The sequence below is a fragment of the Zootermopsis nevadensis genome, unplaced genomic scaffold, assembly GCF_977971745.1.
Source record: "Zootermopsis nevadensis isolate Lab colony 2312 unplaced genomic scaffold, Znev_1.0 Znev_ptg000001l, whole genome shotgun sequence".
Taxonomy (NCBI): domain Eukaryota; kingdom Metazoa; phylum Arthropoda; class Insecta; order Blattodea; family Termopsidae; genus Zootermopsis; species Zootermopsis nevadensis.
In genome coordinates, this window is record NW_028259133.1 from 18,079,268 (window position 1) to 18,106,814 (window position 27,547).

At 38.9% G+C, this 27,547-nt stretch overlaps 2 protein-coding genes across 7 annotated transcripts in view; both read right to left on the reverse strand.

The window, feature by feature from the left end:
* Window positions 1–14,865, reverse strand: part of LOC110830542 (uncharacterized) — a 27,012-nt gene extending 12,147 nt beyond the window's left edge. The window contains exons 1-8 of one of the 4 annotated variants that reach the window (XM_022065602.2): window positions 14,684–14,865; window positions 9,695–9,827; window positions 8,351–8,552; window positions 6,096–6,291; window positions 3,751–4,145; window positions 2,727–3,063; window positions 1,742–2,032; window positions 878–1,002 (exon numbers count right to left, since the gene is read on the reverse strand). In XM_022065602.2, coding sequence (XP_021921294.2) covers window positions 878–1,002; window positions 1,742–2,032; window positions 2,727–3,063; window positions 3,751–4,145; window positions 6,096–6,291; window positions 8,351–8,552; window positions 9,695–9,800 — 1,652 coding nt within the window. In that variant the 5' untranslated portion in view covers window positions 9,801–9,827; window positions 14,684–14,865. Of the gene's footprint in view, window positions 1–877; window positions 1,003–1,741; window positions 2,033–2,726; window positions 3,064–3,750; window positions 4,146–6,095; window positions 6,292–8,350; window positions 8,553–9,694; window positions 9,828–13,899; window positions 14,113–14,683 lie in introns of those variants that run through there. The other 3 variants (XM_022065599.2, XM_087345115.1, XM_087345120.1) reach the window with 3 other exon arrangements.
* Window positions 14,866–15,966: 1,101 nt separating this feature from the next.
* LOC110830529 (uncharacterized) overlaps window positions 15,967–27,547 on the reverse strand; it is a 30,980-nt gene continuing 19,399 nt past the window's right edge. Inside the window, exons 1-3 of one of the 3 annotated variants that reach the window (XM_022065564.2) lie at window positions 22,585–22,985; window positions 20,445–20,620; window positions 15,967–18,246 (exon numbers count right to left, since the gene is read on the reverse strand). In XM_022065564.2, the coding sequence (XP_021921256.1) occupies window positions 16,331–18,118 (1,788 nt within the window). In that variant the 5' untranslated portion in view covers window positions 18,119–18,246; window positions 20,445–20,620; window positions 22,585–22,985 and the 3' untranslated portion in view covers window positions 15,967–16,330. Of the gene's footprint in view, window positions 18,247–20,444; window positions 20,621–22,580; window positions 22,986–27,547 lie in introns of those variants that run through there. The other 2 variants (XM_022065566.2, XM_022065565.2) reach the window with 2 other exon arrangements.

Below are 27,547 nucleotides of genomic sequence, written 5' to 3' on the forward strand. Positions count from 1 at the left end.
AAAATGAACAGCATTATTATTATTATTATATTAAATCTTCAAATTTCTTATGACGGTACAGTGACTCACCTGCACAAAAAGGGCACAAACGTTCTCAGAATCTTAGAAAAGTAAAAGGATTCTTAGACGCACTATACTGACCAGTCACGTGATGTGTGAAATACATCCTACGAATGAACGAAATGTAATAAACATATTCGTTTCCAAGAAAACTGTTTCTTGTAGCTCTGTATAAACCACTCTAAAAGAATTAGCTTAAACGTTAAACATCTGGCACCAGAAACTCATCTAAATATAACATAAAAATTCAGTCCGTACCGCAAAGAAAACACGACATTTCACCATTACGAAGAGTAAACATTTAATGTAGTTTAGGGAAATAATCGCTGCTTGCTCTCAGAATCGTACGAAAGGCATAAATGCTAAGTTACTAATTATTAGAACAAGTGGTAGATATAGTTACCGCTGGGTTTCAAAAGGGCTAAATTCATATTTACAGGGCAATTTTATAGAATGTAAACTGTTCTACGACGTCAAGAATAAATAAAATCAATTACATCGTTCAGTCACTAGAGGGAATAAACCACTCGAAAGATCTAGACATAGATGGAAGGATAATATTTATATGGTCGTTCGAAAAATAGGGCCAGAGATGGAAGTAAAGTGATTTGGCTCAAGATATGCACTGGTTCTTGTGAACGTCGTAACAAACCTTCGGGTTCTGTAAGAGGAGTGAAATTTATTTACTGGTTGAGCGACTGTCAGCTTTTCAAGCTGCGTCTCGATCCTACATCTAACCCGTCTGACAGACGTAAAATCTGGCCGTGTTATTCCCTTTCGTCTGTCTCCAGGTTTGAACAAACATAGCAATTATCACCTGTGAATGTAGTCGTTCCCGAACCAAAATTCTTGATCCAAAACCCCGAAACCGTTCTTGTAATCCCTCCACGGCAATGTGAAATTAAGCCGGGGCCCAGGGAATTCGCCACGGCGTTGGAAGATCTAAAACATGAACACATTTAAAGCGAGAAGTTAACGATTAATCCACATAAAAACAGACTGTACTCACCTACACCACTATCCCCACCTGCCTTTCCTAACCCAGTGTCACGAAAACTTAGCTCTTAGTTTGTCACATCCTGTATCAAAGCCCAACGTCTTCGAATCTAATTGTTTCCTGTATTGTCCGGTTCAATAAAATATTTTTATGGTTTTTATGGTTTTATGGCTTCAGAGCGCGGATTATATAAAATTAATGCATTTCTGAAAGGTTATGTGTCCGTCCGCGTGTTTAATCCCCGATACAACTAATGGATTTCGATAAAATTTGGTATTGGATATATATAATCAGATTTCGTGGGACTGTCCTAATAATAAATTTACCATAACATATGGGATAAAGTTATTCTTTTAGGAATTTATGCTTTTTAATGTTAAAACCAAATTTATTGCCCCGAAATTGGACGGTTCACGCCCACCTAAGTTCTCCACGAGGAAAGAAACGAATTTGGTAGAATCATAGAACATCATTCCCAAGTGTGATCATAACAAATCAGGCGTTAGCTTTAAACTATAAAACGACATAATTCAATTTATTCAAGTTAATTTCGATGCGACTCTCTTGAATACCAAAATTATTTAAGGTAGAAACGGTTAGTGCTCCTGAACGAGGAATCTCGTCCAATGGCAACATCGAAAGCTTTGCACAGCTTCCAGCGTTCGTCGCCACAAGGTCACTCACCGTCCACCCGCCGCCATCTGTCCTCATATCGCAGTACCGGGTGTAATAATCGCGACCTGCCGAATTTAGCTCGCAGTCCTGTAGACGGTACACCCCACTGTCCATGCCAGACCCCACCAGCTCCTCACAGCTGGAGACTGATGACGTCACTATCGGTTCTATGGCATGCACTTGTTCCAGGTCGCCACCACATCGCAATTCCATTTCCATCTCGTCGTCACCGCTACCCTCGACGTCTGGGAGTTGCGGGGTGCGATCAGGTAGCTCAGGGTCACTTCTACTATCGGGTGCCTGAGAAAGACATTAATATTCAGGAAGACTTCAGGTTTTCAAGGCGGCAAGTCCGAAGATGGCTGTCTCCTGATCTCTAGTCTTATCAGATTACACGTAAACTTAGTAATTTTTTTTAAATTTCATAGCATAATTAAACCAAAGGGAATTGAATCTCTAATACAGACGATGTTTATAAAAAGTAACGCTTGGAACGTCTAAGTTCTTTTATGTACGTCATGTTCTGTGACTGGAGTTGTGATTATATTTTGGGGCATTCAACTTCTTCTGGAGTCCACATTTATCCCTGTCAGCAGCATGGTTTAGTCCATGTAACTGAAGCCGATAAATCTTCGGTTACTGGCTTTCATCCAGACAGATTTATAGACAGACAGCCAGACATGAAAAAGTTATTTTTAAAACTCCAACTCCAACTGAATCATCTATCAGGTTTAAGTCTTCCTATGTTCTGTATGGATTTGTAGCTGAAACACTTTACTGAGTCGCATTCTGTGCCCCTGAAATTGTCTGGAAAACTATAGAAATAATTTGACTTGAAAACAAAGAGGTTAGGGAAAATAGACTAAAGCCATATCCCTGCCAAACGCAGAGTCCACTAGACCACATCATGGCCTCGTTTGTATTTCTTGCTACCAAAGTCTCCGCCGTCAGAACCTAATTTAATTACATCCGAATCCAATAACACGTTACTTACAACAAGTTTGACCTTTGGACACGACGAAGCCAGACTCTGATTGAGAAACTCTCTCTGATGCTTGAAATGGCTTTCCAGGGTCTCAGCTCGCTGTTCGTCCTGGAATGCAATGTTGATAAGAGCTCCTTCTATCTTCTTGAGTACCAAGTCTGCATCGCCTGTGGAGACGCGGAGTCCACGTCGAGTGTCCTGGCAGCAAGAGAGAAGCTGTTCGAACATTGCCATCTGATCCTCCCAGACAGCCACCGTCGTGTTGCTGGCTGTCCTTACTGCCTCCTCCAAGGCCTGCAGAGCTCGCGCTGTCTTCTTTTGTGGGGACGTGAGACGCTTCCATAACCTGGCCAAGCAGAAACCCTCTGCGACTTTTCACGTCTTACACATCTTTCGTATTTATTTCATATTTCATTTAATAACGTTCTAAGTAGCTCAGACTATATAGCTTCGAACAACAGTTTCATAAATTAATTGGAAACTTTATGAAGGGGAGTGTTTGTGGTCCAATTTAAGATAATACCCTGGATATTTGTCTGGAGAGATGGACGCATATACTCACTTAGGATAGCCGGTCTTCGAGCCAATATTTGAACCAGCGGCCTCCCGAATACGAATCACGAGTGTCAACAACTCGATGAATCTTATGGTTAACATATACAAAAATTCGTATTTTACCTGCTGTTTCGTATGGGTGCAAAACTTGGTCTTCTACAAACAAAACGAATATGGGCTTAAGAACATGGCGCTGATAAGAATGCTTCGACCTACTCAAAAACATTGCATAACGAGGATTTTCATAATTTCTCTTCTATTGCAGAAGTGTGTTGTGTGGTTTCTAATAAATATCCATTTACATCTAGGTCTCAAAAGTTACCTTTTTCCTCGAGGTTTTCAGACTAATTTTTTTTTACATATTTATCTCCAATCGTACTACGTTCCCCGCCAATCGTATTTTTCTTAATATAATGTGGATTATAATTGCTTACATATCAAATTACAGAAAGTTCTCTTATAATCCTTGCATACTTACTTGTCCAGCAATTTTATCTCCTGAGGTTCTCTGATTTCTTCAACAGGTTCTTCACTGACTGCTCTTAATTTTATGATTTCTTCTCCTTCTTCTTCTTCTTCCTCTCCTCGTGAAACTTTGTCAAAGATGACGTCTACTTTCGATGCGACGTCGCGTAGGAGGTCCTCCACGATGACAGGCGTGTTGCATCGAATCACCAGTTTGCCATGGCCCATTATCGCCGCCTCCTCGCCACAGGTTAGGCAGCCTGCAGCGCTCTCGTTCTTGCGCGCTGAAGACTTACCAGTAGCGTGTCTTACAAATTTGAACCCAGACTTTCCATTGTTATGTTGACGATGAGACGTCACGTGTTGCGCAAGGCCACCTTGAAGTCGATCCACCTTTCTCTCGATAAGCTGAAAGATTATCGAATTTTGAAGGTTTACGAAGATGGTGTAATTTCTACTATGGACAAAATACATTAGATAAATTCAGCACGATGAAAAAATGGCGTAGATTACTTTCTTATATGGAATCTTTCAGCGATAAAACCACCGACAATGATCAAGATCTGTAGACATTCCTCTGTCTTCGTGAAACTGCATTCCACTACACAACGTACTGAAAGTGGTCGCCGAGATTTGGATTTCGGACTTCCCAAATATGAACCACGGTTACTAACCACTAGTCCGTGACAATCATACGAAAAGACTTTGCAATACAAACCGTAAAGAAACTTCTAACACGCTTATCTGTTGGCTATAAAATATCCCTCCAGAGACGTCCAATAGCTTTCCACATCGAATTTTAAATTTACAAGTTCGATATTTTGTTAAACTAAACGATAGTCTAATATGATCTCAAAACTGCAGTTTCACTATTGAAATTGATCTATACACTTTATACTTCGTATACTAATTAATTTTTTCTTCATTCATACACTCACAACGATGCATTTCAAATACCAATATGTCAGCCATAAGTGAGACTGGATTTGAAACGGTAGTGAGAACAAAGTAACAATTCACATTGTTCTCATGACAAGAGAAAAGCGTTCATAATTGTTCTATGATATTTTAACAATATCAACAACGAAGATAAATATTTAAGTATTAGAAAATGATAGAAGACTGGATTAATGAAGGCCAACGATTGGAAATACCAGTTCTGAACCCGCAAAGTTGGTACGATTGTGACAATGATAAAAATTCTGATGATTGAAGGGCGGTGTTTGTTATGATTAAAACTAGCCTCACTGGTATTCAGTAAATGCAGTATACTTCTATAAAAGTTAAACAAGGAAGTCTTAAATCATTCCACAGATTCAATAGAAAGAAGTCTTAAACCAGTGTTGACGAGTGATTTATGGAAAATGTTCACGATGATTCTTGAGCAGAGGCACTTTCAGCACATCATCCATCACACGAAAGCTGTTTATTGCATCCAAATCAGACTTCCAGCCCTCTCGCGATTCTGTTCAATAAAGGGAACTTCTCTGAACACATGCAGTCCGCGAGCTTTGTATCCGGCCCTGCGCGCCTATTATTTTCACCTGGGTACAGGTTTCAAAACCCTCTTCTCAGCTGTCCAGAGGCGTAATAACTGTTTATATAAATTCCATCTTACGACAAGTTAACGGTTTACTGAAAACTGGCGCGTGATTAATCAGGCTTTTAGGTTTCCATGAAACAGCTGATGGGTATTGGGTCCTCCTACTAGTGACGAGATTAAGAAAGTATAAAGCTATACCACTGTTCTCCCATAATTCTGCACGGCGTGATGCTTTATTAAGCACATGAGAAAATATTACCGTCTTTAATAAATTTAGCTTTTTCTCCTGCCTTTTGTGCTAAGTGGCATTTATTCAGATGACTTTCCACTGTCTTATCTTGACACTCTGTTTGCAAAGTCATTATAATTTAATCAAACATTGTTTGTCACAGATGTTCTTTGTTAAATTTTCAAATATTAACAGAAAACAAGAATTACGTAATAAAACAGGTCTAAATATTTTTTCCTCAGTTGGTAACATCCGTTAATATGTGGGAAATTACAGCAACTTTCTGCATTTCCAGGGGACTGTTCTTTTGACACCAGAAGAAATAATTAATTTGATGAGGAAATTCTTTAGCAACTACTAGATCGAGTGATTCTCACACCGCCTAAATATGGCTGTCCTCTGGTATATTTCACAATGTATTCCAGTAGATATTTACTGACGTTTCATCACCCTGATGATGGAGGCAGCAAGCTCCTCTGAAACGTCGGTCAATATCCTACCAGGCTACACTGCTAATATCCTAGAAGACAGCTGTATTCTAGTTCGTCGCCGACAAATCTCACCTTACACTTATTTGTGACCTCACCTTCAGGGTGCTGAGGACACCTCTTGTAGTGAACTCCCCAAAAAGAGGCCCGTCCTTCTGTTGGTCCAGCGCCTTGCCGATAGCCGCCAACTTGTGGTCTGTCTCGCCCAGCTTTTCCACGACTCGTTCCACCTTGTGATCAACCTCCATAAGAGAACTCACCTTCCCGTCCAGAAGGACCATTTTCTCCTGACCCCTGTATCACATCACACAGTGAAGCGACTTAATATCCTTGTGAAGGTTTAGGTGAAAATGTCGATGTTGTTCTTCTGGGTTGCGACCGCCGTGTGGGCTAAGGAGCCTCCGAAACGTCGTCCCTACCTACAAGTCCACACGGCGTCACAAACCATGACAACAACAATTACGATCCATGTTTTTTTGTTAAAAACGCTAAATTTAAAATTTCAAAAAAGAAATTCTGGGCGGAACTTTAGGGTCTGCACTTTACAGCTTACATGGCAAGCTACTAAAACATGTAAATAAATATTTATATAATTAATGACTAATTTTATGCGCATAATTTCGACCAGTGCTGATTAAATCTATGAAGGTGGTTCAGATATAATCGAGAATTTTTATTGTTATTCCTAAACAATAATGTGGAAAGGTGTCATTCTTGAACAGTCGTTTCATGTTCCAAAAAAATTAACACATAATAACTATACCAGCCTACTTCAATAAAATTTATAGTACAGAACTGTATGAATTAAATACACCCTTATGATATGTAGGTTTCGAGAACGGATTCGACAATGGTTCCGTTGTACCGGTATCTGCACAAGCAGTGTCATGTCGGCGGTGTTCCCATGACCCCAAACATCTTGTGATATTTCGGGAGTCCTGATTTTCATCCCAGCGTCAGAACAGGGCGAGCGAATCCACTCTTCCTACATTTTGTTTGTCAACATGCTCATCACACGGTCTTCCATGTATATCGAAAGTTTTGACGAAAATAAACAACACTTTAAATAATGCAGAACAAGATCCCGAGATAAGCCACTGAATGCCAAGAATAGAATTTTCTTGTAGGATTTGAGGTTTTCACGGTGGCCAGTCTGTCGTTGGCTAGAAGTTTACCGACGTTTCAGAGGCCCTTGCTGGCTCCATCATCAGGACGATTATCGCCCTGTTGATGGAGGCACGACGTAACAACCCAGAAGACAGCCGTCTTCATTCAATTTTATTTCTTCTCTCCACATTCTTCCTCAATTCGTCAGCGTGCTTTATCTATCAACGGTTCTCTGCTACTAACAGCCTTTTTTAATTGCCAAGCAAGTTATAGAATTATATTATTTGCAAAAATTGTTTTAATCTTTGTATTACATTTACCGTTAACCATGACAGAGGAAGATTAATTTTCTGGATGGCTCGGTGGTAAATTTTAAACTTAGTTTTTAATACAATGAAATAGCTTTTTTTAAGAGAAACTTCTGGTATAGACATGTTCCTAGCAATTTTTCTATATCAAGTTTTGTGTTAACAGATTAGATTAGTATCCCAATGGAACAACTGTTCATAAGACGGAAAGAATAAACAGCTTATTCAAACAGTTAACAGATAAGCCCCACGTGCTTCGTTTAGGGACCCTCCTTATTTAGCAAGATCAAAGCAGAATCGCGCGGTCACAGATGCAATGAAGCGTAAATTATTCCGGTGAATACGTCATTTCTACGTATGACATTGAAATTATATCCGTGGAAATTTACAGACAGATGCAACCGTTTCTCGTGACAAAAAGACGCCTAAGAGTGATTGTTTACAAAAAAGTATCAAGATCAAGAATGACCTAACTACCGTATTTAATTTGCAGTTAGCGTGGTCTGGAAATTCACAGCCTTCTATAAACATCAAAGGTCCATTTCTGTGTTAACAACAGCCCATCATTGGACCCTGACCTGAGCCAGGCGAATCCAATCCACATCAATTCCTGTATCAGTTTATTAATGTCTCAGCGCCATTTTTGTATCTGGACTGTGACGAAATTGTTTGCAAATACTGATTGCTGATTCTATTCTGCATTTCTGGGTGCGTTCATATTCCTGTTAATCGTCTGTGTGTACACTTATAACTCTGATATCTTGTTTAAACAGTAAAAAATTAATCACTTCTCTGTTGATAATTCTGTCTCAATTCCAACGTCTTCCAGATGTTCAGAAAACGACTACGCAAACAGGACCAGCGAGTCGCAAGACATAAATTCATGACACTGTGACCTTTAAGCGTGTGATACAGATGACCTCTGACCTCCCACTCACCTACTCAGGATGTCCACCTTCTTGTCCAACGTGCTCATTTGGTCATTCCAAGCGGCCACGTGCAGCTGGAACGTATCCCACACGTGGGCTCGCTCCTGCAAGTTCTTCACATTGCTGTCCAGGCTGCTGAGTGTGGAGGCCATGGACAACATCCGATATTCCAGCTTACCGAGGTAGAGAGTGTTGAACTTCTCCAGTTCGCCTGCAAACGCGAATACAGAACGAAAAGAGGACGATAATGTTGTAGCAGAATAAAAGAAAAACTTCAGTTTCCTTACTTTGAACAAGTGGCCTTTGATTTGAGGTTCTCACGGAGGCGAGTATGAAGATGACTGTCTTCTGGGGTGTTGCGACACGTAGTCTGATAGAAATTCACCGACGTTTCATCGTCCTCACCCCATGGATGATACAGGCAGTAAGCACCTCAACGTCAATCTGTTTCTACCGGACTACTCGGCTAAAGACCTCAGAAGACAGCCATTGTTACACTTTGAGTATATTTTTAAGAAATCAGGATCATTTTATATCAATCTGAAGACAAATACAACGGCAAAATATGTTTTCTTTAATACGCGTCAGACGTGTTGACAGCGACACAAAATTATAAAAGGCAGAGTCTGAAACCTGAAGTACACAAAGAATTAATTAGTCCAAAGATAAGCCTAGCAGCTACAGATGCAAACATGATGCTGTTCAGGAGAGAACATATGCTAATTTATTTCCCATAAAGCACATGCGCATTCAGGTTAGTGCCCCACCTAATTTTCGTCGTCCACAGAAACTTCACCCACTCAATTAAGCAGTAAAAACGTCGCCCGATTGGACTGGAACAATGAGTCACTTCACCACACCCACTACAATGAACCTCGTGTAGTGTTTCCATATAGAGGTCAGTGAGTCCGGCGTTAGTTCCGGAAAGCGAGAGGCGAGGGCACTAGATGCTTATAAAGGGATTAAATTCGGCTTCTCTTTCTTCATTATTTTTCTCTCTTTATTCCTTTTGTACTTTCGTTATTTATTCCATTCCTGCTTGCTTTCTTTCTCAAGAATTTCTGCGATTCATTTATTTCTTGCAAAATGATTGTTGAGAGAACGATATTGTTTCAGACAAAAGACTTTTACAAACTATTCAATTCATCTAACATACAGCCTACTACATATATGACGAAATGTCTCTTAACTTGTCAATTTTAAACAAAAAATATTTGCAATTTAAAAGACCAGAATCTTAACTACTAAACCCACTTAATCAACTCCTAACTGTACATAAAGTGCATTCTTCACGTCTTCCTGAAGTAATATAATCCATAACGCTATAAATGGGGCATCCACAAAGTCGCTTACGTGACACAGCGGCCATCATGGTCTTGACATTACCAATCTCCTCCCACAGCTTGTCGGAAGGACTCGCAGGTACACCACCGGAAAATCTCATCAGAAGCAGCAACATCGCCACTACGAGTCTGAAACCAAATTCCTGCAACACACCACAGGAGACTTCCAGGCTTCTGCATACACCTTTATTAAAATGTTAATAGTACATCCATGGGCTACCCAACGTCAAGAAACTCTACCCGTAAAAAGCAAAATTTTCCATCGATCTTCTCTCATTCTTACATTTCAAACTATAAATGCTAGTGAAACTCGTAAAAAATCAGATTTAACTCGTCTGGACGAAAGACTCGGTGTTCGCTTTTTCAACACCAATTCAATTCTTTATTTTAATTTCCTCCACCAACAGTCAAATGGCCAATTATAGATACAGTACAGTACACATTATATCATTTAAAACAGTAAAAATGTTACTTCAACAATAATAATAATTCCTATTTTTCAAGCTATCGCTGTCATGTCTGCTAAAACCAAAAGCTTCCTTTTGTAACGATAGCTTCTTATAGAATCACGAGAGGACGTAACTTATAATGACACCTAAAGTGACTTCGAGACGAGAAATCAAAACTGTGTGTTCAAGACCAAATCTAAATTAATCTACCTTCACTCTGAGACCAGCCAAGTGTAGAATCAGAGACGAACTCCTTAACTTTAGACCCAGGTTATGATAATGTGCACCTTGGTCAGGGCTACCCTACGCCTTCGTAGGGCGGTGATAGATGAGTATGGTGCAATGTTGGAATAGCGACTGGATGGGGCAGGAGAAAATATGCTACAGTGCTACTTCGCCCACCGGGAAATCATTCTCGAAGTCACCCGGGATTGAAACCTTGTCTCCTTGGCGAGAAACTGGCTTCTATAAACATTGCCGATAAGCATAGAGAGCTCTAGTTCAAAATGTTATCGCGTAATTTGTGGTCTTTAATGTAGTCAGTCTACTTGGGTGGCCCAAATCATTCCTCTTGTCACTTTAACGCTCGTCATATGAGCACGTGACTACCTGAATGTCGAGCAGACCATAAACTTTTTAAAATTAAATTTGCTTGGTGTCTCGGAGGTCTGAGGTAGAAGGGCAGATTAGTAAAATAAATATGTCACGCCATCTCTCAAAAGGTAAAGCTACAAGTTTTTGGAGATTTCTGTCTTCTGGGTTGTTGCGCTGTGTAGTCTGGTCGATGTTAACCAACGTTTCAGAGGTCATACTGCCTCCGTCATCAGGGCGATAAGTATGAAGATTTCTGTCTTATGGGTTCTTGCGCTGTGTAGTCTGGTAGATGTTAACCAACGTTTCAGAGGTCATACTGCCTCCGTCATCAGGGCGATAAGTATGAAGATTTCTGTCTTCTGGGTTGTTGCGCTCTGTAGTCTGGTCGATGTTTACCAACGTTTCAGAGGCCATACTGCCTCCGTCATCAGGGCGATTAAATCTACCAGACTACACAGCGCAACAACCCAGAAGACAGAAATCTTCATACTCATCGCCCTGATGATGGAGACAGTATGACCTCTGAAACGTTGGTTAACATCGACCAGACTACACAGCGCAACAACCCAGAAGACAAAAATCTTCATACTCATCGCCCTGATGATGGAGGCAGTATGACCTCTGAAACGTTGGTAAACATCTACGAGACTACACAGCGCAACAACCCACAAGACAGAAATCTTCATACTCATCGCCCTGATGATGGAGGCAGTATCACCTCCGAAACGTTGGTTAACATCGACCAGATTACACGGCGCAACAACCCAGAAGACAGAAATCTTCATACTCACCGCTGCGTAAACCTCAAATCTTACAAGTTTTAGGGTTTTCAACAATAGCAATTATATTTTGCCATTTAAATATATTGAATAAGAATTCTTTAAATGGGAACCAACAACGAAAAGTTTAAAATTACGATACATTCCTCTACAAAAGCAACGAAGCTGAAATTAGACGTTAGTTAGACGGTAACAAGCCGAACTCACCTATTCATGGCATCTCTGTCATACTGAGCGGTCTTGTACAAACATGAGCTTCACAAACTTATCTTCAGATTATACAAATTTTTTTAATGCTAAGTCGACTGTTTATAAATGTCATTTCATAGAGCGTCTCTCTCTCTCTCTCTGTTTATTATAAAATTGGCTCTATATAAGTGTACCCATAACAAGGATGACAAAATGCTAGATAAATGTTTTACGATCCATTACATTATTGTGATTACTGTCACAGATGTAAGACATTTGCATCTCTGTGGGCGATGCTGTCTTATTGGCCAATGATCCTCGGTGAAAAATAAATTATTTTGTACTGAAGCATAATTTAGTAGCAGCAAGTGGTATTTAAATTCGGTGACCAGACACATTACACATAAATCTCTCTCTGTATTCCAGTTTAGTTCTCAAACTCAAAAACATTAAAATCACACATGTTGAAGGTTTCGATATACACTTCAGAGATTCTACTTTTTTTTGAAAAGAGAGGACTGCAGGTCGAATCTCGGTCGAGTTTGTTTTCGTTGTCATTCAGTTTCTGCAAGCAAGCCACGAAGGCGCCTTCCGAGGCGACTTCCGAGGATCCAGTCACATCAGAATCCTGAAGATGTTGACAGAGTTTGTTCCCGAAACGTCGGTTTACTACGGTAACCAGTTAACACGGCTGATTGCCCGAGAAGATTTTATTAACCTTTATGAAGTATAATCCTTAATTTAAAGCAAACAGTGGCTCAGCTAGTCAATAAATTCGTCACATTTCATAAAATCCGAAAGGGTCATTACCGTGTCCACTAGAGGCCGACAATATTCGCAAATTCATTAAACAGGTGTAAATACCTAACCTGGACACATTTGCCACATTCTTCCGCCTATATGATGTGTGTGTGTGTGTACAAAGTCGGGAAAGGTGTGCCATGTATAACGTATAACATGTGAGAAGCCCTATAAATCCAAATATTCCATTCGCACTAAAAGGAATTTACGATAGAGTAACAGTGTTTTTTTGAAAATTTACTGACAAATTATTTTTTTTTGTTAAATTATTTATTCTCTGTCATGAGAAAGTCTGCCCACGTAACTATTAAGTTGTCCATCTTCAATGTTTATTAACAATTCTTTTAAATGTTTACGAGGCCTCGCCTTTGCACAATACTTTCTGCCTTCATACGGTACGACCAACTTTGCAACAACAACAGATTCGATTTTGAAACTAGTTTTCAAAAACACAACGTATGAAAAATTGCGATTAAGCACTTTTTATTTAATACGGAATTATCCACACTCATGTCAATTCTTCTCAGAGGAGATAATTTTTTTCTTATATTAAAAAAAATGAATATGCATTAAAATACAACAATACGACCAGTAAGAAAATCATTTTCCTCTTATTTATTAAACACTCTTCACGAATATTTATAACTGAAATAAAAGTTAAGTACTGCAAATTCGAAAAAAAATATATTTCGTATAAACACCGGCGTAGTTTTATAAGAACCGCTGAAAGGAATTATAAAGTTTATTTTCTTGTTGAGAATAAAAATATTTACGTATATTTCGATAAACGTATAAATTACGAAAAGACTACAGTCATTTTAGTATGGTATACATTTGTAGGTTGTACCAAATGGTTTGTAGTGAAAGGTAACGTTTTTGTATCAAGTGCAGTTACATGAGTCAGAGTACCTGTGGAGATAAACATCTGACGCATGAAATCGCGAAGCGATTTAAAAGCATTCTCTGTCTGTAAGAACTCGCAAAGGAACAAATAAAACCAAAAAGAAATTGTGCTAGTTGTTTTCAGTTGAGTATTACGCCTTAAAAATGCACGCACGCACGCACACGCACACAAAAAACGATAACTACAACTTCTGACCACCTTAATTGATATTACCACCCGCCAGTTTTAAAGCACAGCATTGAGGTGATTTCCTTATATGTACTACTATGTCATTATATTCCATCCACAGGCCTCGTAATTCACCTGCCAGGCCCAACGATAAAAAAGGAAACGAAAAGAAGTCAATCCTGTTAAGTTACGCACAATGTTATTATCTTCCATATGCAGTGTACTTCGCTAAAATTCTCCTTAAATTCAAATCATAACGCAATTGAGCTTAAATGAATTGAATGAGACAGAAGAAAATTAATTTATGTGAATTTGAGAAGTAAAATATTACAATGGCGTTCGTGTTTGAGGACTGGCGTGTATTGGTGCCATCTCCAGAAGACTGCATCTCACCTGATGTAAGCAGCTCATCTTCGTTTCTACGTCCCCACCACAGACAGTCTGATGTTTTGCCGTCAGCCTCGTTTCCCGCCGCAACCACAGTCATTGCTGATGGATTCTATCTCATCTGAGACAGCTGAGGCATCCAAGGGCAACTACACTGTAGCGGCATCTCGTATGTAATGGGGAAACTTATTAGACAGCGCAACAGGCGTTGCTGCTATCCTGACATCTACCGTAGAAATATATCTCTACTAGTGAGCTTCCTGCTGTTCTTTTTTTGACGTTACCAAGTATGTATATCGTCTATCGACCAGAGATATGGGCACAATCGATATTAAAAACTCGAAAGTTTACTACCGTGTTCACAAGCGCATGTCACTAGACTTTACTATGTGCCAGTTGAATTCAGCCCACACTGTCACACTATTATGAAATAAAGCGTCTCTTTCACAGCAACCCAAGTACAACCCACCCACCACAACCATCCAAAAAAACCCACCAGCCAACCAACCAACCATAACCCATATACCACTAACCATGGTCGAGTTAGTAAAAATCTGTACATTCTCTAAAACTGGTATTTTTCATTCCTATTTTTATTAGCTAAAATAATATTGTTCATGAAATATAATTTCTCATAGTGGTGTACATTCTGAAAATGCCTCACTCTGAATTACAAATGCTGTCACACTGTGTATCACTTGTATGTTTCAAGCAAAATTGCAACCTACCTTAAATATGTGCTTTTGGTGATTCCAAACCTTGATTCCATGTGGAGAAATAATCGACAAGTGTAACCGTATTTCAATTACCTTTAAACATTAACAATCATTTAATAAATAAGACTTAAGGCAACTTTCAACTACCAAAACAAACACACAACACACAAAGTAACGATCCTCCTTGCACGCCAATCTTCTAACAGACCACATTAGTATCATGACGTAAGATTGCCAACACAAACAAAAGAAAATTCCCTTAGTAAATATTTTCTTTATCACTGCAATACCCTTCCCTCTGACACTGGCTACACATTCTCTTCATGCGTCTAATACTCCTTTTCATAATCCGCTATCGGCACTGCAATATTGGTTATATATAAGCCTCTATCTTCATCTATAATACTGGATCGATAGATTCCTTTAATCATCCATATTATACTTTATACAGAGACGTCTCTATGATACTGGCTATATTGACTCCTCTATCCAAGCATGTTTGTTATTGGTTATTTAGCGGCCCCTAGCAGCGTCTATAATATTGGTTGTTTCCACGTCTTAATACTGGCTAAAATGACTCCCCTATTCATTCCTTTCCTACATAACTAAGACTATAGGCTCGCATACGGGTATCTATGCAGCCGGTAACACAGAATTATATAATAAATTATGTTTAGTTAATTTTATGGGTATGGATACAGACGTGTACAGTGGCGTCTTCTTACAAATATCATGGACTCTGGTGTATGCATCACAAGCAACACGGCCCTCTGTGTAGCTAGTATTATGAGACTGGATACGTAGATGCTTCTACAGAAAATATTAAGGGGCATGGACATAAGCGCCTTTCTAGCCGGTTTTAGGCACGTCTAGGGGATTCTATATATGCAGCGTTATAGACAGGTTGAAGGCACAAATATAGCGAGAACTGTCACAGTTAGAGGCGTCTATATATACGGTTTTAAAGTTAATAACAAGTTAATAATAAGGATATTGCACTGTAGTGTGTGGTAGAAACTGGCCGACGTTTCAGAAGTACTTACTGCTTTCAATATTATGGTGCAGTATCCCAAAAGGCAGTTGTCTTCGTTCTCATTGCTACAAACATGAAATGTCACCAAGAAATTATTTGACTTTTTGTGGAGCCCGGGGGATTATTACTGAGTTCACAAGAGCTGGTCACATATTATGAACCAAAAGAATCCAGTTTTCTTAAATAAATGTCTTCGGGCCCCACAGTTTGGGACAAGCTGGATTAGGTACATTGGTAATAATTGAACCACAACAATTACAACTAATGGTCTAAAATATATCTTTAATAATATTTAATATATTCTATTTAAAAAAAACAAATATGTTAGGAACACCACATTTTATAAGGAAAATGCTACAACCAAAAACTTAAAGCCTAAGTGTTAAAGTTCACCAATAACTCAAGAGGAAAAGTTCTAGAAAAACCCGTGAAAGGAGAAATAATAATAATAACAACAACATTAATAACGATAATACAGAGGCACTACAGCCCGCTCTGAGGCTTGGCTTGAGCTGAATTTTTTAGCTAAATACATTTCTATCTTGATATAACAGACAGTTCCAGAATATCTGTATAAGGGACGGGAGAGATCGGATTCTATAACTACACTAAAAGGCCTCACAGTGTCACAGTCGAGTGCAATTGGCGTTTATTTCGTAGGGATATTTTCTGTGCTCAAGTTTTCTTAGTCGTTCGGGTGAGGCCATTTGGGCTTTCCTTATTGTCATACTTAGTAACCAATTGTAAAAGGAATGGGCACCTGGTAGACGCATAATTACCCAAAATGTAAAGGTCATCAGGCAATAAAACAATTTTTGCGTGAATGTGAGTGCAGCTGTAAGCCTGGGGGCGTAGATACCCAGCAAACTGCACAAATACAGAAGCGATATTTCAAACGTAATTCCAGGGATGTAATAGCTGACTCCCTCCACTATACAACGCACCATGTGCTCCCAGTCACGAGAAACTTCGCGTAAATTAGGTTTCACCCAAAAATTAATTATGTCACGACTCCTCTGTCGAACAGTTTCTAAATCACCGTTACAGAAATTATACTTGTCTTCTAAACCCAATACGTACCCCAGGCAACGCCAAAGGTGAACGAAAGCATCCATGTCCTCATCGGAAATTCCATGGGCACCAAACCTACGAGGAAACAGAACGAAGAGTCCCACAAACCCGAACTGAGCAACTGCCATGTCCATCTGATTCACGAAGACAGAACTGCTGTGGTAGTCAAGAAAAGGACATTGGTTAGGACGAGGGTATGGACAGGATACCTGAAAGTCTTCACATATCTTTTCATGAAGAGGGCTCCATATTGCGTCTTTGCACACGCACTTGGAATTCCCTGAGAGTCTTATTTTCTTAGGGAGGTCTTCAGGTTTGGTGTTATGCAGCCCCTGTCTGACAGATTCATGCATCGCTCTAACTACGTTAACATTTCTGTGACCTTCTGTACCAGGCTTCCAGATGTCATCGGAATACCACGATCTAACTCGTATCAATGTAGAAAGATATCTCTTGAATGATTTGAAAGGAGTATCAGATTTTCTCGTGAAGACAAGTGGGTGGAGACCATGAGGGTAACTAAGGATTAACATAAGAGACAGCATTTCGGCTAACATAAGACCAAACAGATACTTCATGGCAACGCACTGGCCTCTTCGGAATTTATCCAAGTCAACCCACTCTGGCCTGGGATTCATAGGGCACCCCGAGTCTCCGCACACATTCATGCCCTCCAGAAGCAGACTGAGATATTCAGGAAGTATTGGATCAGGAACAGCATTAGTCTTACTGACATCAGAATTACAACTTGCATCCTCTGTCTTCAAACATTCTGAATCTGCGACAGGTATCTCAGTTCTTCCAACATTTTCGTCACAAATTTCTTCGCATTCAGAGGATACGTGGTTTTTGTCTTTCACCTCAGCTGTGGAATGTTCTTTTATGTCAATTCCTACAGCATTCACTTCAGACTCGTTCTGTCGATCTGAACAAACTCCACTAATGCTTACTCCTGACCCACTACCCGAGATATTCAGGGAAACTGAGTTCACGATAATATTTAAAGCAACTGATCTCAAGGCTGAAATGTCGCTTCTATTTACACCATTAAGTTCTTTGTTTTTCGTGCCCACGACGTCCCATATTATTTTTGTCTCAACACTAATTTCATCCCTGCTTAAGGATTTGTCGTATTTTTCATCTGTGGTCAAAGATACAAAGGTATTTTGGTCACAACTGGCATAATCATCTGAAGTCTGACAAATGTCATGTATAGATTTCTGGGTCGATTCTGATACCTCTTTATCTTTTTGTACACTTCCACTGATGACCGTAAGTCCTTCCCGTTTTACCATTATCGGGGATCCTTTGGGTGTATCTGAGTAGCTGGGATTCTCTTCCATGGATACTTTGGTATCTTACGCACGAGCAGTTGATATCACCGCTGCAATGCCCATAGGAAAGCTACGCATTAGGTCACCTACTTTTGATTCAGCCTCCCTGTTTAATAAAAGGCCAATTTTCCCCTAACCTGCAACACAATTAATTTCATAAATGTTTTATTGCACGTTTATTCCTGACTACTCTTACAAGAATATAACAGTGCAAATTCGAATTGAAATTTCACAAAGTACATGGCCGTTTCTTGGGATGTTGCACCGTGTAGTCTAGTACAGTGGTATTCAACCTGGGGTACGCGTACCCCCGGGGGTACGTGAAATTTAGAAAAATATATATTATTTTATGATAAACACTGAATAATCAGTAATGTAATTTATTTAATTTATTTTAGATGTAGATTATATACCATGTATAACTTGAATTATACACCAACAACTTTGGGGGTACAAAGTTGAAGAGAAATTATATCTGGGAGTACGCGAACAAAAAAGGTTGAATACAACTGGTCTAGTAGATCGGCTGGCATTTCGAGGGAGCTTACGGCCTCCATGCTCATCACTTTGATGATGGAGGCAGCTCCTGGTAAAGTGGTAAACTTCTACCAGACTACAAGGTACAACATCCCAGAAGACAGTCATATTCATACCCATCGCCGTGAGAATCTGAGATCTCATGCCGTTTTCCACTCCTGAACTTCTACACTTCATTAACAGGTCTTAACCCAATATCATACACTAAAACACGAAGAAACGCTCTAAAATAGACCCCTGTACCCTTCTTCCCAAGGAATATTCCTGTCTTTAGAAGTTGCATGGAACAATGTCACTGTCGCCAGCCAACTTCGTGGTTATCTCAGTTCTCTATTCTCAGCAGAACACAATCTACTAAAGGAAAATAAAACCTCAAACAATTCTAACACACGAACAGAATATGCTCGTAAATGTAATGTTACTTACTTACACAATATGTGTCACGCAGCAGAACTTAGGTGGTACAGAATTGAGATGTTGAAGTTCATCAGAGCGCGACGATTTTCTGAATAGAACTGCAAGATTTGTTAGACCAGTGGTATTCAACCTTTTTTGTTCGCGTACCCCCAGATATAATTTCTCTTCAACTCTGTACCCCCAAAGTTATTGGTGTATAATTCAAGTTATACATAGTATATAATCTACATCTAAAATAAATTAAATAAATTACATTACTGATTATTCAGTGTTTATCATAAAATAAAATATTTTTTTTAAATTTCACGTACCCCATAAGATGTTTTCGCGTACCCCAGGTTGAATACCACTGTGTTAGACCACATCAAGTAGTTCGTACTGAGACTTCAAAGGTTTTCTTCCGGTTTTCTGGCTTAATTAACGAATACGGAACGCCGTACACATGAAGGTATCAGCGTTTTCAACATTGAACCAACTAGTCTCACAAGTATTATAACAGAAGGCCCAGTTTAAAGCAGCATTAAATAGATAACTTGATTACACAGTCCTTTTACACTTTTGATAAATTTCTAATGTTTACAAATAAGTCATATTTTTTATTATGGTTTTATTGTATTTACACAATATATGTGGATATTATAATTTATCTGCTGTATGTGTAAAATCCTTGGCCTTCCACTTCTAAACACACAGAAAAACTTAACACCGGTCACATCAAATAGTCCCCCCCTCCCCTCAAAAGTATTACGAAACTGCTAAAGCCGGAAGGCGCGTAAAGTAGTAGTAACGAGGACTGGTAGAAAAGTGAGGTTTTAAAAGCGATGAGAAATTTGAATTTTGGTCTTCGGGGTTATGACGCTGTGTATTTATGAAAGCCTTCTTTGCTGAAACAGAAGCCATACATTCCTCCGAAACGTCGGTAAACACATTCAGTACGACGAGGCGTCACAACCCACAAGACCACAATCCACATGCCTGTAATTTAACTCGAAAATCAATGACAACAGAAACAAATATTGACTGATATTCACGTCTGCCCATCGGCTTTGCTTTATTTAGTGTTTTTATTAGCCGTCGTACAGCCAAGGATTTCATCTTATAGACAATGCGATGTGATTTTGTTGTTCCAACATCGCCTTGTTTATTTTAATGATAATATACAGGGCTTTTGTACGCAAACGATTGGACCAGTTTGTCACGTGAGTAGCTTCTTAATTATTATTGGCTGTTTAAATTCTTAAGACCTGTATTGCAGCCACGTCTTTCCGTGGATTTAAACAGTAGATAAATATTTAAAGCAAACTGTTTTAAATTCAGTTTGTGCTCATGAAATCAGCAAGTTTTCGTTAATATAAATAGATATTCGTACATTAAAACTAACCTCGGATGTCTTGTTCTGTATGCTGAGATGCACGTACTCCTGGAAATATGGATGTCCGTCTCTAAGAACTAAACTTGCAACTGACAGGAACATTCCAAGTGGACATAGCCGATATCAGTTCTTGTTAGCTATACGCAACCAGAACCTTTAAGTGTTCTTGCCCGTCTTCATAATTGCTGAAAACGTGGACCAAAGAGAAATAAACTTCATATAAAGGACGTATTATAAAGACATACACACATCTTACATCTTTGTTATATTCCACAGATCCGTAAGTTAGTAAGACTACAATAGGATGTGGAATAAGTCATAAGATGTCACATAATATAAGCAAAGATTTCACACAAAGCAGTGAAATGTTACAAACAAATTCACCAATTACATGAAACCTAGAGAGCTGTTTTTTTAAGATGATTAATTCGAGAGAGATGCTTAAAATGTGTGCGTGGTGTTATCAAATCTCGAGAATTATTTTAAACGTCCGTCCGTCCTTTACGTTTTAAAGAAAAGAAATCAGCCTTCATAATGTTGTTCTTCTTGGTTGTAAAGTCGTGTAGACTGGGTACATGTTAACGTTTCAAACATACCATCTCATCTTCAGTCATTAAATTTAAAGAAAAATGATTCAATTTTTCCAGTAGTCTTACGGTTTTCGAGATACTTACACTAATCAAAAATTATTTTATACTATTAGATTTCGTACCTGGAGATCTAGTGGAGTGATTTTGAAAAGTTTACATTATTATTATTATTATTATTATTATTATTATTATTATTATTTAAGGCTCGCGCACATTGGAACTGCCTGCTTTATATGCAGGTTATAACAAGATTCACATTGGAGCAATCAGCAACAAGTAGCAGACGATAGGCGATACCCGACAGACGTTGCTTTTACATGAAAATAACATTCACTGCAATGTGAAAGATTCATCCCACAATGTTAGTCCCACCGCTTTCAAAAGTAACGCTCAGTGACATACAGAACGTTACGATGCTATTCCTCTAGGACACGAGTCTTCACGACGTTAAAACCCAAGAGCCTCAAATCTCACATCTAAATAACTTTCTTTGAATACACAAATACCACGAAAGTATTCAGAACACCGATGTTAATGACAGGTCTCGAACAGTGCCTGGAGGAACGTTTATCACCAATGCCAAACGCGTAGAAGCTTTTTAAAAAAAATCGCCCTGATGATGACGGCAGGAAGGACAGCTGAAACGTTGGTAAACTTCTACCAGACTACACTGAGCTGCATTACGACTATATTACGCGGATCCTCGTTTATTATATTTACCAGTGATCACTGAATAATATATAGTGAGTGACAAGTTATGGGTTGAACGACCAGGTTTCGATTCCCGGCAGGGGCTTCAATTTTCTCTCCTCAAACGCTTGTAGACAGACTCTGGAGCCCACCCAGCCTCCTGTTCAATGTGATCAGGGCGTAAAGCCGTCATAGCATGAACGTAGTCATTCATATTAATAGAATATCAAGGTTAATAATACGTGGAGCTATCCCTCCACTTCATCATATGGTTCGTATCGCTGTATCTTGCTTTAAATTACAGGCTCCTATAACGAACACTTTAACGTAATAAATGTTCGAATTTAAACATAAACATACAAAGGGTACGAAAGTGTATATGCGATAGACAATGGCGTGGTAATTGTACTGTAAATGACAACATTCCAAAACCTTAAGAAAAAAAAATAAACCTTGCATCTTAAACTGCTTCTAAGGTCAGTATTAACAAACTAAAGTCTGGCAAATATTATACATTTGTGTCTAATTTTAAATTACAAGTAAAACGTAACGAATACTAGACGATTATTTTAAGACCACATCTTAGCTACTTATGGATATAATTATAATTTGATATATGTGCAGTTTAATCATGATATATACGTATAAAGTATGATTTTCGTCGTAAATAAATGTTAATTTCATAATAAAAGAATATCTTACTTAATTTTAGAAACGACTAATACATTTCCGTATGTTATCCAATTTTAGTTTTCAGTGAACCACTTTTTTTCCCCCAAAGTGAAAAAACAGTTAACACGATGCATTCACTCTATTTTACGCAGTTTAACAACAGCGCAATAGCCAACATGTGATCACAACTTACTTACACTGAAATGTCACAAACACCCTTCCTGATGCTGTGTTCGCACTGTTGACGACAAGCGAACACTATCCTTGACTCCCAAACACTCGTATTCCTGAGCTCGGGTCTTCTTGCATTGGGTATCGACCAAAAACGCGCCGAGGCATGCGCCTTCGCGTATTTATACGTCACAGCTGAGTACACGTACAATTACGTAACACTGTGCGTCTTTTAATATTGTCTTCCGAAACAAACAAGGCCAAGCAATGCGACTTTCTCTCATACGGTTAAAGATATTATTAGGCCGTAATAAATACAGCAATTCTTTACCAATAGCGTCATTATATTTCTGAAATAATGACCGCGTTTCACTTATCTGAAAACCGTTACAGCCTTTTCCTCGGAAAACGCAGAAGTCCTCCGAGATTTAGCGCGTCACCTCTCGCGAAGCTAAGGTGACAAAACTATTTTTGGACGCTGTGGTCAATTCGCGTTATAATTTTTGTTCTCATGAAAGTGAGATCCAGACACCTTGTTCTCGAAGACATCTTAACGAAAACTTTCTCTGTGCATTGTGAGACTATTATGAACTACTGCACAAGGCGGAAACGTTACAATGGGGGACCGGTAATATCAGTAGGTCATCTCTCGCATCAAGACTGTAACGCTTACGTACAAGTGTCAAAGAATATAAAAGCATATCACACACGCTTCAAATAAAGAGACATTCTGTTAGTATTTAAAGCCAAATGTATAAAGGTTGTATTTTTGTATCACTGAGACCAGGAAATCATACAGCACTTTGCTCGAAAATTTGAAGGAAAGATACTACCTTGGACACAATGCTTAGACCTAAGGATAATATTAAAATGGATAGGCTTTGACTTGATTCAGCTGACTCAGGGTAGAACCCAGTGACAAGTTCTTCTAAATTTGGCACTGGAACTTGACTTTCCATAAAATGTGACATTTCTTTACCATCTGCAAAACTATCAGCTTTTCGACAAAGACTCTGTCCCATGAAGTTGGTTAGTGAAGGGCAGCACAGAGTTGAAGACCTTTCTATATGGCACATAGAGTTTACGAAATTGCTGAAATTCTCAAATATTCTATTCGTTACGCAAAGGATGCTTTGAATGTAGTGTCTCGTCCTTAATACCCATCTTCAAAGATCCATCTTATTGTTATCCTTCCAACGCATTTTAATGTTTTATTATTCTGTCCTAACTTGTTTAAGGAAACTTGTAGTTTGAAAGAAACGTGGATGATTTGGGCCTATTACTTATGGTAATACAGTTACTTCGATGCTGATTTTGGTTTCTTGTCATGGTCATTTACCCATATTTTATTATAAACAAATTTCTTTTAGTCAAAATTGAAAAGAAAACTTAAATACGTCATTCCCAATACTCATTTTTGTTAGGTTTATAGCTTGAAAGCTAATTAAAGAGAGTATTTTTATACCGTGATCTCATGACTTGAGAAACTATGGGCTGATTTTTATTAAATTTTATGTTATAGGTTGTCTTTTGGGAATTCCGCAGGAATCCTTAAATGGGAGATCAGCCAACGGCAAGTCTTTTAATTTACATTAATTATATGGAAACACATTTGACGCTGTATAACCAAGGATAAGTTCATACACATCTTCTGGAATGAATTTATAGATTGGTTTTATATTGTGTTTCCCGAGCTATCAGTTTTAACGATGTACCTTACGTAAGGAAGCTGCCCTCGCTTTGCAGAAAAGAATTCCGTAACAAATTGAAACGAAATTAGAATACGAAAGCTTGTTTGACGACGTATGCGACGAATATGGTGAAAGTTACTCTGCTGCCATCTGCACGGGTGAAACCTATACTACAGCACACATTTCAATATTCTGCCACCAGAGGACAAGCTATGTCTAGAAGAGAGATCGATTTTGGCAATGGTTTGCAACGGGCGGCCCACGACAAATTAAATCGGGCCCGCAAAAATAACCATTTCATATATTAATAACAGAGACCCCTCTCAACAGGAAGGCCTGTTAGATTTGCAGTTAACGTTAAAATTAAATAAAATAAAATACCGAATAAATGATCATACGATTAAATAAATGAATATATTGAAATAAAATTCAGTTCTTTTTATCATTATTATTGTTTTGGGCATTGTCTATTGTCCGGGGATTTTTAAAACAAGACATTTTGGAAACTGGATATGTTTCCATATCAGCTGACAGGAAGGTGACCAGTAGGAAGAGCCGATTTTTATCTAAAAATATAAAAAATCTGAAGTAACTAATGCTGTTTAATGCTAATGCTACCAGAGTCGCCACCGTCGTAACTTAATTTAAATTTTTTCCGCACTCGTCCAATCAAGCGTGACAGACATTGACTGTCTTAGTTACGCGTACCCACGGCATGAATATAAATTTCACCGTGCTGGGGCACAGTTTCTTCATTTCAATTTGATAGTTACCGAATTCGCCATAGATGCTGACACGCCTTCAGACAAGCCAACAAGATCATGCGATTGGATAAAACTGCTTAATGAGGAGTTTTATGATCTAAAGGGCTTACTCTTTATCAAATTATGTGTGAAATAGTGTAGTTGCGTCATATTGTGATTTATTAAATTAAAATTAAATTATTTGGTTATTCCGTCAAATCACAATGTATTTAAAATAATCGAATAATCGATTTCCAATTGGAAATCGATTATTCGATATGGAACACAGAATGATATTTTAATTATTTTAATTATCTTATTTTAAATACATTGTGATTTGACGGAATAACCAAATAATTTAATTTTAAATTATGTGTGACCAAACCAGTTATGAGACAGGCTAAACATACAGCACGCATCAAAGAACTTAAACATGCAAGCAGAGTTATTTTGGAAGACTCGGGCTTAGATGGGAGGATATTATTAAATGGAAAGTGCAGACTGGAATCAGTTGGCTCAGGACGGGGTCCATTGGCTGGTTTTTGTGAACACGGCAATGAACATCCGGGTTAAATAATAGACAGGGCTAAAAGACTTACTCCATGTCTGCCTAGCTTTATTTTTACCAATAAGCAGCTCAGTACCTTTATTATCCTACAATAATCTCTTACGTAAACTATGAGCCCCAACTATTTCCTCTTGCAACCAGTCCATCCATGCAACTGGGAATTGCCCCATGGGGCGAACCCTGAGAACATTCATGTTCCCATGATGCACCGGGCGAAAGCTATAACTACAAGTCCACCAAGAACGTCAGACCAGGTTAGTGCTTGCCCATTGTTTGTTCATTATTAACATAACAATTATTATTACAATATACAGACGAGAAAAATCTCTTCCCTTCTTCCCCACTTTAACAACCCAAGGCAAACGAAAAGTGGAGGTTTATTGCCAGTAATCTTTAAAGCAAAGGCTACATCTCATTAGTCTGAAAAAATTGTAGGTTAAGAGAGAATATATTAATTACTATTATCTTTGGTAGGGACTTACGTTCTGATACAGGTGCAATGACTGCGTTTTGTGAACGTGTTTGTTTGTGTGTGTAACGGACAGACATACAGACAGGGATAGAAGAGATTCAAGCTTTGAAACAAGCAAAGACCGACTCTGAGATCCACACAGCCTCCTATCCAATGCATATCATGTTCTTTCCCGGGATAAAGCGTCCGGGGCTTGAAGCTAACCACTGACCTCCATCTAGTTTCAATGTTAAAAATGCGTGTAGTACACACAAGAGCAAAGAGTTAAGTTAAAAGCTGCTGGAAATTGAATTACTGCAACACGAAATTCTTATTTAAAGAATCAACTTGAATCCTAGTTGTCCTTAAAGCCTAGTTCGCAGGGGTTTGGTGCAAAGACGAGTTACTGGAGCGAGTTTACAGTTCTTATACGTTTCGTGTTAAAAAAACCTCTTCAATAAATACTAATAAATAAGTAAACCGATCTGAACACAATATTTTCCATACAGTGATACAATGAAAGACTTCGTTAAGCAGTTAGTCACTGCAAATATACTAAAGCTGTAAGATTTGAGGTTTTCACAGCGGTGAGTATGAAGATTTCTGTCTTCTGGGTTGTTGCGCTGTGAAGTCTGGTCGATGTTAACCAACGTTTCAGAGGTCATACTGCCTCCGTCATCAGAGTATGAAGATTTCTGTCTTCTGGGTTGTTGCGCTGTGTAGTCTGGTCGATGTTAACCAACGTTTCAGAGGTCATACTGCCTCCGTCATCAGAGTATGAAGATTTCTGTCTTCTGGGTTGTTGCGCTGTGTAGTCTGGTCGATGTTAACCAACGTTTCAGAGGTCATACTGCCTCCGTCATCAGAGTATGAAGATTTCTGTCTTCTGGGTTGTTGCGCTGTGTAGTCTGGTCGATGTTAACCAACGTTTCAGAGGTCATACTGCCTCCGTCATCAGAGTATGAAGATTTCTGTCTTCTGGGTTGTTGCGCTGTGTAGTCTGGTCGATGTTAACCAACGTTTCAGAGGTCATACTGCCTCCGTCATCAGAGTATGAAGATTTCTGTCTTCTGGGTTGTTGCGCTGTGTAGTCTGGTCGATGTTAACCAACGTTTCAGAGGTCATACTGCCTCCATCATCAGGGCGATGAGTATGAAGATTTCTGTCTTCTGGGTTGTTGCGCTGTGTAGTCTGGTCGATGTTTACCAACGTTTCAGAGGTCATACTGCCTCCGTCATCAGGGCGATTCATCGACCAGACTACACAGCGCAACAAACCAGAAGACAGAAATCTTCATCCTAAAGTTGTTTCGTCTCGTTAAAAGCGTTCAGTGACTTAACCAAAGAATTTTCACTTGCCTTTTTTTTATAAATGTAATGAAATTCTTGAATAGCAACGTTTCCTTCCTTGCAATGTCGTGTTCCTTCATATGTTTAATAGATGGCCTCTCCCTCTTGCAATGCCAACACTGCTAGACTGAGGGAGGGGGGGAGTCAAGGTTAAATTAAAATTTTGATGTGTGATTACACGAAGCGC